Source organism: Ammospiza caudacuta, chromosome 11 (genome assembly GCF_027887145.1).
Source record: "Ammospiza caudacuta isolate bAmmCau1 chromosome 11, bAmmCau1.pri, whole genome shotgun sequence".
NCBI lineage: Eukaryota > Metazoa > Chordata > Aves > Passeriformes > Passerellidae > Ammospiza > Ammospiza caudacuta.
Window position 1 is genome coordinate 12,737,218 of NC_080603.1, and position 17,183 is coordinate 12,754,400.

The 17,183-nt window shown below is 40.2% G+C and overlaps 1 protein-coding gene across 1 annotated transcript in view; it reads right to left on the reverse strand.

Annotated features, from left to right (window-relative positions):
• Positions 1–17,183, reverse strand: part of PID1 (phosphotyrosine interaction domain containing 1) — an 84,890-nt gene that overhangs the window by 51,223 nt on the left and 16,484 nt on the right. The window contains exon 2 of the mRNA XM_058812306.1: positions 361–507. Within this exon, the coding sequence (XP_058668289.1) occupies positions 361–507 (147 nt within the window). The remainder of the gene's footprint in view (positions 1–360; positions 508–17,183) is intronic.

Sequence of the window (17,183 nt, forward strand, 5' to 3'; positions counted from 1 at the left end):
GTTCGCTTTTTTCTTTTTTTAATCTTAAAAACCCCAAACCAACAAAGAAACCTCACTAGTCCTTATGGAAATATTGTCAGTGTTTACAACCAGCAGTGTTTACAACCAGTTGATCACAGCCTATTAGAAATCCTCCACAATTTGCATCATGACATGTAACCCAAACCTTTTCCTCCTGAAAACCAAAATTTTTGGTCAGAAACGCTCAATGACTTTTTTGATTCAGAAACTTTATAGTAATAGTAGCAGTTAATGGAATTTCCAGAATGCTGTTGGTAACTTTGGTCTCTTTAGAGTTCTCACAATCACATGGGACACCTCCACAGTGGTGTCACTCCTCCAGTTTACACTTCTGAGTACCTTGCATCCAGTGTGAGTCCGGGTCTTCATGAGGGGAGTTGTGGTGCACAGCTCAATGGCCTCTGGTTCATGGAAGATCACTGTCGGGAGCGGCTCTTTACGAAGAGTTAGGACATTCAACTTAGTCTTTAACATGGTCTGAAAGTGCTAAACAGAAAAAGAAAAGAAATTACTCCCAGTTCTAGTACAGAAAAAATGAGAGTTAAAATTGGATGTGTTTGCATGTTTCACTTGCTGTTCAATGCCTCACAAGCTTTCCTGGGGAGAGTTACCAAGTCCTATGACTTAAGAGCATTCATTACTATCAGCAATGTGGAGGCTATTTTTAATTAAAAAAGACATACACACACAAAGTGAAAGAATTCATTACAATTCACATATGCTCCACAAAGGGTCTAAATTCAACTTCTGATCCCTTGCAAGTATATAATAAAGCTGGTTATGGACCCAGTTCCTCTACTAATGTCCACAGAGAGGAAGAACAGGGGATCAAAGATCATTAAAAGAACTTTTTCTCCTTCCTCTGTACTTAAATCTCATCCCATTGACCTTTGTAGATGTTACCATTCCCACTGAGCTGAATTCCTCATTGGTTTGCCTTTTTCATGTGAATTTTATATTCTCTTTCTTTGTAAGTAATAGTTCTTGTAGCCTCCAATGTAAATGTCACTCTCGGTACCAATGAATAGATGTCACTCAAAACTTGTCACTTCCTTAAACAGACTCCCCAGGCTTAGGTGAAGAACTATCCAAGTGAAGAGTAAAATCACCAAATTAAAAGTTTCTCAGCAATTGCTTAGAGTTAGTAAAGTCAATCCTCAAAAGACTTCCAAAGCAAATTTGTGGAATCAGGGAAGTCAAGAGAAATTTTTTAACATTTCGATGCTTCCGTGAATGGACCTTTATTTGAAAAACTGAACATTTTCACATGCTACTACTTATCTAAGAGAGAAAAAATGCAGATATGAACTAATCAAGGTAGTAACATGTCACAGCACTGTCTAGAGAAATATGACTTTATAAAAACTTCATAAGCTGACCCTTACCAAGAAGCAGTTATTAGACATATGTGCAATGGTTCCAGATTACTTTCATCAAAACTAAACCATTTGCACGGACTCTTGATAGGAGATCCTTAACTTGCTTTGCAGCCACTCCTTTTCTCAGTCTCCATTTTACCTTAGCAAGGCAGATAAGCATTACAGGGTCTGGCTTGCAGAAAAAGAGATGCTAAGTGATTTCCCAGAGCCATGCAAGAAGTCTCTATCAGAGCTAGAAATCAACACAGGTCCCTGTTGTTCAGTCCTGTACTTTAGATGAAGAGAGTGTCTATTCAACATTTTATTTATACACAGGGGATGAATCAACTATTTAGATACTGTGCTGGTTTTCTGTGGATTTTTGTGGATATGAATTTCCTTTGAAAATGAACTTGCTACCAGATCATAAATACTTTATCATGTGCCAACTGAAAACCTGTTGAGACACTTTTTGTAACAGTTCAGTCCTTAGTTTGTCAGTGTTTAGGTCTAATAATTGTTATGCCACTGGAAGTACAGCACTTCAAACACTCTTAGAAATATGTTCAAGGCATATACACTAAGAGTCTGTGAAAATAGTACTTGTTTACCTATTTCACACATGAAGTTACACCCTGTTAACAGCAATCCTTTAGGGCCTCTGTGGTGTTTGTGCAAGCATTCAAGTTTTCATCCCAGTGAAGCACTCATACTATTTTTTATCTGCTCATCTCCTCATATTACACATTACCCCATTCACTCCCCCAAACACAGCTCCAGCAAAATAGTACTCCATTTAAGATGATTATACATTAAAGAATATTCTCTGACATGTTTCTGAAGATAACACACCTCTTTGACATCTAGGATTACTAAACTGACTGAGAAAACCTACTTCATTTTACCTTTAGGTTGCAATTGACAGCCTTGTATTTGGAGTTTCCTAGGCCCTCTCCAGTGGAGCTTTTAGCAAAGGCTGAAGAGCAGCTGAGAAGCCATGGTGAGTACAAAGCAAGTGGAAGGTCTGAGATGCTATGTTTGAAGGAGCATCATTGTTTACCAGCTGGGCTGGCTGGTCCCACTGACTCCCTGCTGTGTCCTACAGCTTGACTTGCTTCTACCTATAGGCTCTAGGTCTGCTAACCTGCTGCTGAGGTTGTATTTCTGGAAGAGAAAAAATGCAGAAGGCAAAGGGTGCTGGAGCTCAGGCCCAGCCATGCACAGGTCACAGGGATTTCGCCTGCAAGGATTCCTTTTCAAGCCTGGGGAGATGCTGCCTCCAGGGCTTTCTGCTGCTGTCTTGTGCGTGCAGAGGGATGGGAGAGCTAGGCAGAGATGGAGAAAATGTACTATTAAGGTTAAGCCATACTATTTTCCAAGTAAACCAGTTTTGGATCAACAGAGATAATGGTGTGAAATAATCAGGTTGAAGAACCTCTCCTAGCATTTAACTTTTCCCTCCCTTGAGTGCTGAAAGAGCTCTATTTCCATAGATCAGTTTACAGGGATTCTCCAGTAAAGAATGGAGCTTCCGTTAGACAACAGATGTAAAAAACTCCATTTAGCTCTCCTGAGCAGTGAGCTTGGACCTGCAAAAGAGTTGTTCTACTCTGCTTACATCTCTATAAACTTTAATGGGGCTACTGACAGAAAGGGCACAATTTGACCAAAATGAAGAAAACTACAGCAATGATCTATCTTTTTTTTCATGTTGTAACAACCATATATACAATCTTAAACAAGGAAAAGCCTACTCTGTGCCTTACAAAGGCAACTCAAAACTTGCATGAGCAGCAAGTCGGAGCAGTTGGGTGCCAAAAACACGAGAGCACAATTGGCAGCAAAGAGCTGATCAGCTGCCAGAGAAGGGCAGGAAGGACTGGGGGTGGAGGCAGAAATAGCTTTTGCTTTGGCCCACAGGGAGAATACAGACCATGCTGGGCTCCTGCACAGGCCATGTGATGGCTGCCATGAGAAAATCAAATCTCTGCCAGCAGACATCATGCAGGGAACCCCCAGATAAACAGGTTATTTAAACACGTGCCTGACTTTCGCTGTGTGAGCAGTCACAGTAAAGCACACGTGGGTAGTCAATGGGATTATTCATGTGCTTTAAGCCAAGAACAGGATAAAGTGCTTTGCTGAACCCATTTCTTGGGTTTCCACTCCAAACTGGCATCTCCTGCAGAAACTGTTGGCAAAAGCTGATCTATAACAGTAGCCAAGGAATTTTTTGAGAAAAGGCATTCACTCTCCACTGCTGTGAGCTCTAAATATTTCTTTAAAGTGCTTTAAGTTCACTAAGTTCTTGAAAAGCATGGCTTTGGCAACTCAGTGAATAAAGTTTCAGGGAACATTGTACCATTCATGTTTCATGTGCCAGAACCACTAGGTTCATTTGGTGGCTCTTATACTGAAATTCATCATCAAAGGATTTTCTTAGCTGGCATGATTATACCAACAGCTCAAAACTACACAGGGCTCATTCTGTATCCATTTAGATGGTGCTACTGATATGACTTTAAATTTGAAAGAAATACAAGGAGTAACATAAATGAAAATACCTTAAATGCCAAAGAAAGCATTAGTCCTGTAATTAGCATTGTATTTACTAGTTGCTGAACATTACATCATCCAGAGCAAAATTTAAGTAATGCTGACAATAACACTGGACAATTATCTTAATTCAAAACCATAGTTTTGCTTGTTCAAGGATTCAAGTTCCATCAGTTTATTGTACTTAGTTTACCCCTCTTAATGGCATCCTTTCCCCCTGCAGAAGAAAACCAAATGGTGCATAACTGGCAGCCCAAACCCATAACTGGCTAAGACTGTCACAACAGAGGTACTGCCTCTTTCCTCCTTGGTGACCCTCAAAGTGCTCTCTATTTCAGTGAAAACCCTGTCATCACTAACACACTTAGCTACCAGTTAACTGAATGTAAGAATCAAGAACTTCTATGTTGTTTAACATATATTTTGTTATCAGTTCAACAGTCACACATCAGCTCCAGAATAACTAGCTCAGAACATTCAACTTGCAAATTTTATGTGCTGCATATTTAGTTCAGGCACAATTTCTGTTGCCTGAAATTTTTAGTTAAAACTAAAAATTAACAGCATTTGGGTTTTAGTTTAGTTTGTCAGCAAAAATACAGTCACTACCAGAACTCAGGCCAAATATCTTGGAGAAAATAACTATGATTCCATGCAAGGAAACATGACTTGGAGGAGAAAATTATGCACTGAAATTTGTAATAATAATGCTCTTCATCTTCAGGTCTTGACAAAACAGTCACTGCTGTTCACAATATTGAGTATTCAGCAGCCAAGCCTAGTGGATCTTTTAATTTTCCTGATGGAAATAAAGGCGCAAACTCAAAAATCTAAGAAAGGGTTATATATTGGAGTTTAAAAATAAATGTCAAGAAAGAGGGGACTGTAAATTATTGTAATCTGTAATCCAGCAACAGGAGTTAAGCAAAATAAATACATTTTACAGGTTGACTGGGTTGCAAAATGGTGATTGAAAGAAGAGTCTTCAGCACCTTAGCCCTCATCCCCCAGTCTCTCTTAACATCAGCATTACAATCAACACATGACTGCCTAAACTGGCATCACATTTCCAGATGACCTGCACTTGGCCAATTTTGCCAAAGATGCACATTGAATCCAAACCCAAAATAGACACGATGCTAACTTATGAGAAAGAGTTATTCTAAAAGTTCAGACTCTGAAAGAGGGATCTGCCAGAGCAAGAAGCAATCCTCCGGGTAATTCACCCTTCTACAGCACCTACAAAGGAATTCCCAGATGAAATCCATGTTAGTGCATCAGTAAAAGATAAAAGTGAAATTAAAAATAATATCTATAATTTACTATTTCAGCAGAAGTACCTCTCTACCTCTGAAACCCATTTAGTTTTGAGTGAACCCAGAACTTTTCAACTGCAACCTACAGCAAGAAAAAGCAGCCTAGGAGAGGAAGGACACAACCAAGTGAATTGAACTGCAAGAGAATTTTAGAAAGTACAAAGGTCCCTTTTTGCCTGTTCCCAGTGGAATTTGACTACCAGCATGTCCAGTCTGTAGGTACAAGAGGAGATGACAACACAACAGTCCTTTAGCACTAGGGTTTCCCCATGAGTTACACCAGCACAGCTGTGAGCTGAGGACCACCCAACCCCAAGCCTCCAGCTTTTCAGCAAGGAAAGGAGAATTCTGATCTATATGAAAACTGATCCATTTCAAGGCTTTGTTTTGTTTAAAGCCAATCTGTCCAGTACAGATAAATGTCATCTCTGATCCATTCCTTGTTAAACAAATACTGCTAATACAATATAAATGCTTTCCCTCCCCCATATTAAACTATATCGTGCTTTATTTATTTATCCTTTAGTAGCAGTTCATATAAACATTGTACTGAACACTGCAATAAAACCCACTACAGAAGGGATGGAAGCAATTTATCATGATAAAGTCAGAAATCATCCCATCAGCAGCCTGGTCTGTAACACAAAACTGGCATGCACAAACCCAAGACCATGTTACAACTCTACTCAAGGTATCCATCCTAAGAAACCTCCTTGAAACCAATCCAGAAATCTGGTTATTAAAAGCTTATCTCATCTAGCATCTCAAGACCTATATTTTTCCAGCCTATCAACACAAATCCCCTCCATTTCTTTCAGGTAACAGATGCTATTTATGTGAAAAATCATATAATTATATCTGAATTTTCACCTTTCAATCACAAAGAAATGGCAACATGTGGAAATAGTAAGACAGGCTTGCCTGCAGGTACCCTGTGATACAATTTGTAAGTAGAGGAGCTTGGACTGGCCCATGGCACAACTTGTCATGACTCAGTGGGCTGAGGGCATGGCACCCCCAAGAATCTTGGGACAAAGTATCTGGGAAATGTTCCACAAAACAAAAACAAAAACCAACCAAACTTTTTCCCCCTCTCCACACGTCCAGTGACCACACATGGTTGCACATAAGAGACCCAACCAGTGCCTGCCACCATTCCCCTCTCATGTCCCCATGCTCCTTCCACCCTCCCCAGCAGACAGCATAGGAGAGAGATGGGGTGGCACAGAGAGTTTGGGCACAGGAAGGAGTAATCTGCATTTGGCAGGATAAGCTCTAATCCTTATGACAGAAGAGCAAGAGGAAGATGGCACCGAAGCAAGCAGAGCATGAGACTCAGGAAAGGAAAGCACCAGGAGAGGCAGTGCTACAAGCAAAGCTGCCAGGCAGGGCCCCTCCTGCACTTCTCCTGCCATTACTGAGGGTCATGAGGGAGTCAACGATAAAGCTCTGATGGAAAAACCTGTAGTATACAGAAACAATAGATAAAGGAAAGGGATAAAAGACTGCAGACAGAAAAAGTACATGACAAAGTACATAGGAAACCTAAATCAGCTGAGTGTCAGAAAGCCTTCCAGTGAAGATGCTACTGGATCTTTGCATGCAAGTACTGAGAATTATTCCATCTCACTCTGACACCAACTTCTTGGGAATATTCTTCTTCCTGTGGTGGTAAGACATATCTCTTAAAAACACAAAATTATCAAGATTTCATAAGTAGAACCGGCACTCCTTATCAATAGCTGTGATCACACAGCTGCCTGTGTGATGGTGCTCACATTGCCTTGTTTTCCTACAAGTTTAAAGAATTTCTGTTTCCTCGCAATTTAATTCATGTGAAATGTTTTGTTCTCAGACCCTGTGTACTTCAAGTTTGCTCTGGCTGAATGCCCCTATTCTGTTGCCAAGCTTATGTGATTCCAATCAGCAGGATTGCTGCCCAAACAAAACAGTCCCAGATACAAACACCCTCCAAACTGCAGGGAACTTCAGAGCCAGATGAGAATTTCTTGACTGATCCTCTAACATCTCTCTATCATCAGTCAAACTAAACCCCAACCTAAACAAATCTAAGCATATAAGATATTCAGAGATCAAGTTCCCAGTTTAGTCACAACTGCTCAGAACATAAAGCCTCAACACAGAGATCCACATCAGAGTAGGAAAGATCAATATTTCAGGACACTCAAAATGATGAAAATAAAATGAGACGTCCCTAGGACATGAGTGGAGGAGGGGAAAAAAAGTCACAGTACCACAGTAAAATGTTCTTTCACCAGTCTCTACATAATACTGCTTAAATTCCCAGGTTAATATTTCAGTGGAAATTAGGCATGTTGGATAGAAGACAAACATCTAAATATATCTGTTTGTATTTGGGCTTTTACGGTCTTTTATCCACTGATGACTGTAAAATATATTTTGAAATAAGCTGTAGTTTCCAATGCCTGGTGTTCATGGCATATATATTTTATAAAAGAACATTTTTTTAGCATCAATAGAAATAAAGCATAAAAAATCTTGACCAATATATCAACAGAGCTGCTCTCATAAATAACTACCACCAAAATTTCGGTCCCAGAAATTACTGTTAACTCTCAAAATCTAATAACTTTGTCACAACTGAACTAGTTCTGGAATTTTAAACTAGATTACAGTTTCAAAGATACCAGAATTTCTCAGTGGAAGCAGAAGAATTTAGCAGCTTCAGCAATTTTCAGGACAAATGCCAGTCAAAATACAAGTCCAAGACAAGGCAAATGGTTAACAAAATAAAATGAAAAAGTAGAAATAAAGAAATAGGAGCTGACAAGAAGAGAAAGAACAAAATAGAGCACGCAGCAGCATAGATACGTCAAGTTCATTCACTTTGATTTTGAGCTGACCCCTAAGCTGCTTTCCAACATATTTTCGTCCTAACATGAGTTTCCAGTACATGTATTATTTGGTATAGTTGGCCCAATATTAAAACAATGGAATCCTGCAGCATGAAGGCAGCTGTTGCTTTTTCAATTTGCCCTTGGAGGCTTTCCAATAATGTCTGTGTCAGAGGATGCTTTAAAAAGTTTTTTATCCTCACTCAGTGCCTGGCACAACAAGCCCATCTCAGACAATACCTGCCAGACAGCCACTGCATTCTGCAATGCAGCCCTTTCAAAACAAGTGTTTCACTCTGCCACTCTTCTCCTTCATTTTTTACAATAAAGCAATAACTTGGTAAGCAGTTATGTAGTTCAGTGACACCTCTCTTGCCTTGCTAACTTATTTTCTGAGACTGGGATAGGGACTGGGTGACAAAGGCGTGTGCTACAAACAAGGAATCTGCTCGGATTATTTGCTACAAGTAAGACTGTTTAATACCGTGGAGAAAAAAAGTGTACAAATTCTGGACAAAAAAGGTTACATATTGCTAAATGTAAATCAAATAATTTCTGGTCTGATTAATTATTGTATTTACAGCTAGAAAATAAGGAGAATCCATTCCTTCCTCTAAAGCTATTTTATCACTGAGTCCTTTGATGCTAATGTACAGCATTGCCTTTTCCAGGTCAGAACCACCCCCAAGATTTAAACCTGGCACTCCTGAGGGTCTCTGAGAAGGGCTCCTCTTATTTCCCATGGACACAAGCCACTTCCAAGGGAATGGACCTGCATCTTTGGCAAGTCAGCCTTTTTGGGAAGCCCTTACCAGGGTGTGCCTCCTCAGCCCTTGCACGGGATGAAGAAGCAGCCTGGTGGCTTTAGCCTTCCCTGCTGCCACACATCCCCATGAGCACCATCAGTGCCTGCCCCAGAGCATCCCTGGGGAGCTGTGCCTGGCCAGCACGACTGCCCTGTCTCAAGGAACCTCCCCAGCCCTGACTACACCCACAGGCATTTCATCCCCTGCAACACTGCTCCTTTCCCACCTCCAACAGCAAATTATTCATCGTGGGGGAACTCTGCCAGGATTATAGCTATACAAACCTTTGAGCTCACAATGCAGAATATAGACAAAAATTGGGTCCCACTGCAGTGCAGATACACAACCACTACCCCAGGGCAACTTCACACAGTAGGCCTTTCCACTTCTTTAAGCCATGAATAAAAGTAGTACGCTAGAGAGCCCACATCAGAAATGAGGGATTCTACAGAAAGTGATCAAAAATACCTTTCTACAAAGTGTCTCATTAATTCAGCAAAACTTTACAGTTGGATAATTGACAGGATTTGCACCAAGAAACCTTTACAAAAGAAAAATCAGACCAACTCATTTACATTCCTGTTTCTCCTGCAACTACCTTACTTGTTAAGTTGAGCCAAAACAGCCAGATGCAAAATTACTCTGCTTTGTACAGTTCAGAAAGAGTCAAGTAAAAAGGCTGAGGCTGGTGCTCCCCTTTGTTAAGGCCAACAGGGCCCATGGGTAGGACAGCCTTCCAATACCCACATCCTCCAGATATAAAGGTTAAATCTGCATCGTTTTTTCAAAAGTAATTAATCTTTTCTGATGCTTCCATTTTTCTGGTTTTCAAATAACAATTCATTAGCACTTGACAAGACAGAGATTAAGCTTCTGACTTCTTGCAATTTAGTAATTCAAACGCAGAGATACTCAGAAACTCCAGTTTCTCTATAAAACCTCAGTTTCTTCCTCTTTACTTGTCAGCAAAGTTCAGATAATTTTGCAGAAGCTTAACTAATCCCTCAGCTGAGTATTAAGTTTCAAAATGCTAGTGGTTATACATATATATACATATCTACAGTTCTAAGAACAAAGAGGGGGGAAAAGAACCATGGAAAAAAAAGCAAATCCCTCCAGAAAAGAAATAAAATATGCACCATGAGATTCAACCAGATGCCCTTATCCCCTCCAGGCATGGTTAATATACTATCTGCCAGCACATATGGGACCAATTAAAAAGAGCTAAGTCCTCACACAGGCGCTGCAGCGTCACTCTGGAGGAACCCACAATCCATTAAACAAACTCATTCCAAGTAATTCCATTCTGGAAACACGTGCTCATTCATAACCAAATCCCAGTCTTTAGGAATCTCATATGCCATGAAAAAAACAGCCCTGCTTCCACAGAAATCTCTGGCAAAACAATCTGAAGTTCAACAGGAACAGAACTACCCTCATCTTTACTGCTGCTTTACGTGTGCTACTACCTGCACCTACATGAAGAATTAGTACCACTACTTAGAGAAGTAACTGTCTTGGTCTTATACTTCAACATTGCCAATGAAATTAAGCGCACTGAATGATGGAAATCATGAATTGTTTAACTAAAGGAAACAGATAAGTTTGAAACTATCCAAGTGTTCCCTTCCAGTAACGCCAGAATTGGAAGACTTCAGGCATGTACAAGGATCATCATTCAACCTCTTTACACTGTGAAAGCTACTTCCTCTGTCTCCAGCAATTATACTCTCACTTTTGTCCAGTCTGCTCCAAACTTTGTTCAACACAGCAATGACTTAAAAGTTTCTACACGCAAAAGACCTACAGAATAAAGAATTCCACTCAGCAACAAAGAGGAACACCCTTAATCTCAGTACAGTCTCAGCTTTCTTCCCCCCTCCACTGACTGCTCACCACCACAAACATGATCCATTCTCAGCCACTTTACAACCTAAATAGTTCTGCACAGAAAAAAACCCCTGTGTTTTCAAGTTTGGGCTCAACTTTGAGAAATGAAGCTGCAAAAGAAACAGGAATGTAGATGAGAGGGTTGTTTGGGGGGGAGGACAGGAGTTATTATTATCAAGTGTTTGTTCATGCAAATCCTGTCAATTATTGCAAGCAGTGTTTTAACATATTTTAAGCTTAGAACAAATGAAGTAATATAGAACATCAAGTTTCAAGGAAAGGGACTTATGATGTTACAGCCCTGAGTTTCTCTAGATACAGATCTAAAATATATTCCTATAATACAAGATGGAAATATTCTGAATACCCACTACATTTACAGACTCCTGTTGCCTGTGTCAGGCAGCTAGTTCAACAGATGTGAAAGAACCAACAAAATTAAAACAAATTAAGTGCCTGCCCAGCATTTCCCAACTTTCCTCCTCTGCCCCATTCAATTTAACTTTGAAACATTAGTGATGCAGTTATTCCAGCAACCCTCAAAGAGGACAGAGATGTAGTTCTGCAGATGTTAACAGAGTGGCTTTTATCAAATTTGATGCAGCTGAAATCTGAATTATTTACCCTGAAAGAGAAGGGAATAAAAGAAATTAGGGGCCTCTGATGAAATATTAAAGTATTGAATCCTGTGAATACCTATTAGTCATTCCTCTGAGGAAAAAAGTATCAAGATATATTTATATCTTTTAATAAAGAAAAGGCATATATTTGGCTGAAAGAAAATACTCAACTCTGATGCAAAATGTTTGAGCAGCTTTACAAATTCAGACCTCTATAATTATAATGAGACTGCTAAAAATTCCACTTTCATAACCACTACCACCACAAATAAATAAGTGCCAAAATAAATCCAGCAGATTATCATGCAAAAATGCGTCCTCTATAGCTTAATCTTGAGATAATGCTTTTTAATAGCATGTCTTTCTGCCCAGATTTGCAGCTCTTGTTACTTGCATTCTGACCACTAAGCACAAGGGTCATCAATCGCATAATTCATTTTTTTCATTAAATTTTTCATGCTGCAGCCCCGCTGATGGCTTCTCACCCCTGCTTATCTAGGGTATTTGCATACAGAATGGCCATACAGTTCTTTGAAAGATCTCCAAGCCATACTCAGTGATGTCAAGGACAGTAATTTAGCCAAAAGAAAAGAAAAGAAAAAAAAACACCAACATTTAAAGGTAAACTGTAAATACAAGGCAGATGGATGAATGTACACAGGGATTCAATATGAATCTCTAGTGACATTTCTCTATTGGTCAGCCTCAATTTTGCAATGAAAAACTCACGGAAGGCTTTTCAAGGGAATCTCTGAAGTTTCCTTCTTCCACAAATACTTTTCCTAAAATTAACTCTCTGCCTCCAAGTGTTTAATGCAGTTTCTTATGTTTGGAAAGCAAGGCTCATTTAGAAAGCAATTAAAGTGAATACCAGTCCATGGCTGGGACGATCAAGACCAACCAGTCTGATGGAACATCATCCTCAGAAGGGAACCACTGTGGAGAGCATTTATCAGCAGAGCCACCCAGCAGCCAGGGCACAACGTGACAGCTCCACAGGACTTGTGCCTCACCACCACACACCTCCCCCAGAGCTTCATTACAGCTGCTGAGATCCCAAACACTGCCCACTGCAAAGCTGCTCTGCCTACACCCTTATCAGGAACATTCAGCACAAAACATTCCACGTGGGCACAAAATAAGGCTTTGCCTCTAGGTCTCCACTTGGGAAGTCAAAAAGTAGTCAGAGCTGAACACTCAAAATGAACATTTCTCTTGCTGAGGGGTAATTCTGAGCTTGATGACAGATGGCTGTTTTCCTGCCTTCCAAGCATTACCATTATTTAGAGGAAAGTCTGTAAAAATGTTTGTACTGTTGGTAAGTTACTTGGGAGACCACCACAAGTAAAATATTTTCATTTTTAAAGAAAGCATGCCATTTCAGTCCAGAAGCAAAGCTTGAAACAGATAACCTCAAAAGTGGAAAGTCTTGGGCAAGTTGTTAACTGAAGTCGCAGATTTTTCAGAGGGGACTTTAACTCCATATCAATTAATCACCACTAGTCCCCCTCCTACAGACCAACCTTTAATCCAACTATACTATTTTTAGTGTCAGATGGCTTGAGGAACAGAAGGTATCCTTGTTTGATTTTTTTCAATTTTGGATCCCAGGTTGTCTGACTGGAACAGATTTTCAGATGACATTAGAAAAGCCTCTGAAATAACATCAGTCAAGTTTTGCATGCACAGCTATTTGCACAAGCCAATTCTACAGTTTTACAAGACAATCGGCTACATAAACATCTGGCTGCTCCATTCCCAGCAGCTGATGAGCGAGGGGGACCTTTGATCAGTCAACAAAGCCAGTTCTCTCCTGGGTACAATCCAGCAACCACCACAATTCAAGGGTTCCAAGTTTTGCTGTTTCCCTGTCCTGAAGCACTCGTTGGCTATCATGTGCATCTCAGTGTCATCCACAGCACAACAGAGAAAATCAGAGGTTGCAGCCACAGTGACCCCCTGCAGAAACAGGAACCCAAACTACCACCACTGTCTGCTGCTCAAGCCAGGGGAGTGTATGCTGTAGTTATCCACACAGGGTGACCGTGGGTTTTACTGACACACAATGAAAAAATGTATGACAAGGGCATCTGCTAAAACACAGATTTTTTTAAAAAAATAATTTGTTTTAAATACATGTTAGAAATCCTTTGAAAACCATGCTATTATACAAGGTGCTCCTTCCCTTCTATAAAGATTAAAACAGGAACAGCTTCAACCAGCACATGAAACAGGGCTATGTGTTATGATCTATTTTCCCTGTAGCATCTGTAGGAAGCTGATTAGTTCCAACTCATGCTCAACAACATGAGCACTTCCACTTTCATCTTTTATCACCATTACAGTCAGAAATTAAAAGACTCTGGTGGCTTCACTGATGTTCCCAACCTGGCAGAGTGAAGCTATTCCTGAAGGAGATTTAGGATTGCCTTTTCTGCTTACACAGTAGAGAAATCAGAAATTCAGTTTACTGAGAAGCTGCCAATATTTAATAGTGTTTAATGGTGTGGTATCCGAGTGGAAAAAGGGCACAAGTGTCTATGTAGAGAACAAATCAGTTCATCAGCTTCCAGTTTCCCTCTTTGCCTTCATCCCTGAATGTGTGCTGCTGGGTTGGAGTTGGGGGCTATTTATTTGCTGAAACACCATGTCAGAGATGATTCTGGGGAAGAAACAGGAAGTAATTCTGAAAACAGAGGCAGCAAGATGCTCACCATTGAAGAAATAACACAGGCAGGACAGGGGTAAATCTCAGTGATAACCTGGCAGAGCTCCCTATGGCAAGGCCTCTGACCTGCCTCAGGCTGTATAAAGCACCCTGGGGTGTTGCTGCCCTGTAGCAGGTTACGTTGCAGTCAGCCTGACTGACCCCACAGCTGCCTCCTCATCAATTCCCACAGAGGAGGGCTACCTTTCCATTTCTTTATCTCTAAGTGTGCATGCACAGCAGAAGGAATGAGAAATGCAAGGTCCATTTTGGCCCAGCCCATTTGGTTTGGAAGACATTCTCCTCCAGTTCGGCACATGAAGTGCTCTGGCTTCAGCCTCTTTTCTGTTTGGTACATGATCAAACCATATCTAGAGGAAATCCAATTCATCTATAAAAGTTTCATCTCAATATATTGTGACTTACCTCTGTTCCCTATTCCCATTCAAAGGGAGAGAGCACTGCACAGCTTTCAAAGCCATTCCCATTTAAACATTACTTTCCATCTGTACATTTTTCAACTTCCAAAACTGTACTTGGTAGGGAAAAAGAACAGCAAAGAAGGAAGGCTGTCTTACTGTATTATATTCACTTAATAATCATAAGCAATTTCTCAGAGAAGTCCTCCAGGCAGAGTTTTAATGTTAAAGCAATTCTTGCTTCATTTTAACTATCCACTGATGCAGAGCACTGATCCAGCTCATTAAAAAGTACAGGGCACTATTTCAAGAAATGTCATAATTTATCACGCAGAGTTAAGGCACCCTGCACACAGCAGCCTGGATGCACAACATCAACTGCCTCTGACACTTTCTGAATCCAGCTCTGAAGTCCCTCTGCTTTGGGCTCAGCTGCCCATGTTGCATGAAGTCACACAGCAAAGCTTCCTGCTACAGCATCATCTTTTTCAAGAGGCTTAGCAACATTTAAAAATGCATGAATCTCACTTGAGTGACAACCCATTTAACCAGCTATAAAACTCCTTAGAGGAAAGATAGTTGAAGAGAAGATAAATATCACAATCATTTTTTTTTTAACTTTAGCATGGAAAGTCCCACATTAGGTTGACTAAGGAGTCCAAAACAGTGACAGAGCTCTCACTTTGTTCTGTTGGATATCGGATGTTGGTCAATAGATTTGTCCTATCAGTGATAAGATCCAACACCTTCACTTTGCAAATTGTAACAGGCAATGAAAGGAACCATTACCTGGGATGCGGTTCAATTTAGCCCCCAAATTATTATTTTGAGGGTTAAATTAATAATAATAGATTATTATCTATTCTCTCAAGTACTACCAACACACGAGAGATAATTATTGATCTTTGGACTCATGTAAGATGGTAATGAACCACCTCCCCTGCCCATCAGAAGGTATTCTTCCAAGAAAATGGGCATTAGAAGAAAGCAGTAAACCCACCCCAAGTCTCTGTCAGGAAGGTGTGTGTTTGAGACTGTACAACATACTGGAAACCAAGTGGTGACTTTATCAGTAAATTCAAGTGGCTCTCTTGAACTGGGTGTTACACTCAAGTGAGACACTGCAAAATCAAAGTACCTTGTTGATCCACTCTGACTCTGCAAACATCACAGTGCTCTGTTTAAGGATTTGTGTTGCTTTCTGCAAGAAAACCTTATTTTTAAACTAAAGCCCACTAAAAGAAGATTAACTGCTCTTAAAAAGTACTTAACCACCTCTTTGCTTATTATCAAGTGGCCCATACATATCTGTCAGATGAGCACCATTAATAATAATGCATTAAATAAACACTTCTGCTTAAAATACATAAGTTTACTTATGAGTAGTTTGAGACACACAAATATCTACAGTTTATTCAGTGGAAGAATCCTCTGCTCTCAAAATGTCCATTCAGCAACCCTGCCAGATAATGTTTCACAATACTACAGGCTCACTTATTCATAAACAAATCATTAACATTCTTGACATAAATCCATAGTGTACAACAAATCCCAGCTATGATAGTGTTTTACTACATTTGCTGTGCCCATCATGAATGGGAGTTCTGTTTTCACTAAAAAAACCCATTCTCAACAAATAAAAGGCAAATTATTCTCTGCAAGAAAACCACCAGGATGAAATGCCTATACATGGATTACAAACTAATTATCAAGTTCATACAGCAATAAACCTGGTATTTAGTTAGTGAAAAGAGCTGCCAAAATAGATGCAACAAATTTTCTTCCTAGAACTCTAATAACTAAGAGACTCTGAAGGTAAAACACACCATACAGGCTTTTATATTTTCCTCAGCTACTCAGAAACCTTTCATACATCCCCATTTCTCCACACATGGGCACAAGAATCATCTGAGAAGACCCTCTGAAAACCCTTCAGCTTTCACTCACTGCCAGGAGTATATTTATAGCCTTGAATCAGAGGGTTTCAGCCAAGCCCCAAATGACCAAAGCCATTTTTACATACCTGCACCACAACTTAAATTAGACTAATTAACATGAATGCATAAGGACCAGGCTTCTTGTTCTCTCTGAATATACTCCACATAGATGACAGCACAGGGCAGTATTTCCCAAAAAAAAAGTCCACAAGTGAATCCTCTGCAGGTACCCCAAAATGACTTTATGACACAGATGGCATCCCTCTGTGCTGAGGGCTATGGAGAGCCTGGCAAGGTGGGATTCCCTGCTCAGAGCTGGTCCACACAAGGGAGGACACTCCCACAGCACCTCCCAGAACAAATCACACAGCATCAGCAATGGACAACCATCAGCAAAGCTCTGGATGACACGAGGTTAAACCCTCCACTGTCAATTCATTAATACCTTCCTCACCACATTTAAAGAATTAAATGCTTCCCTGAATGGCCATATTTAAGTAATTAAAAAAAAAGAGGATGGAAGATAGTGAAGTTACCATTGGTGTTCTTGGCTCACAAGATCTGGGCTTCTCCCAGCCTGATAAACATAAAGCAGAGTGCCTCCTGTGCCAGTGCCAGCTCAGCCTGGGGAATAAAAGGTGTTTTCAATTCCGGAAAAGACCCATGTGCATTGAAAC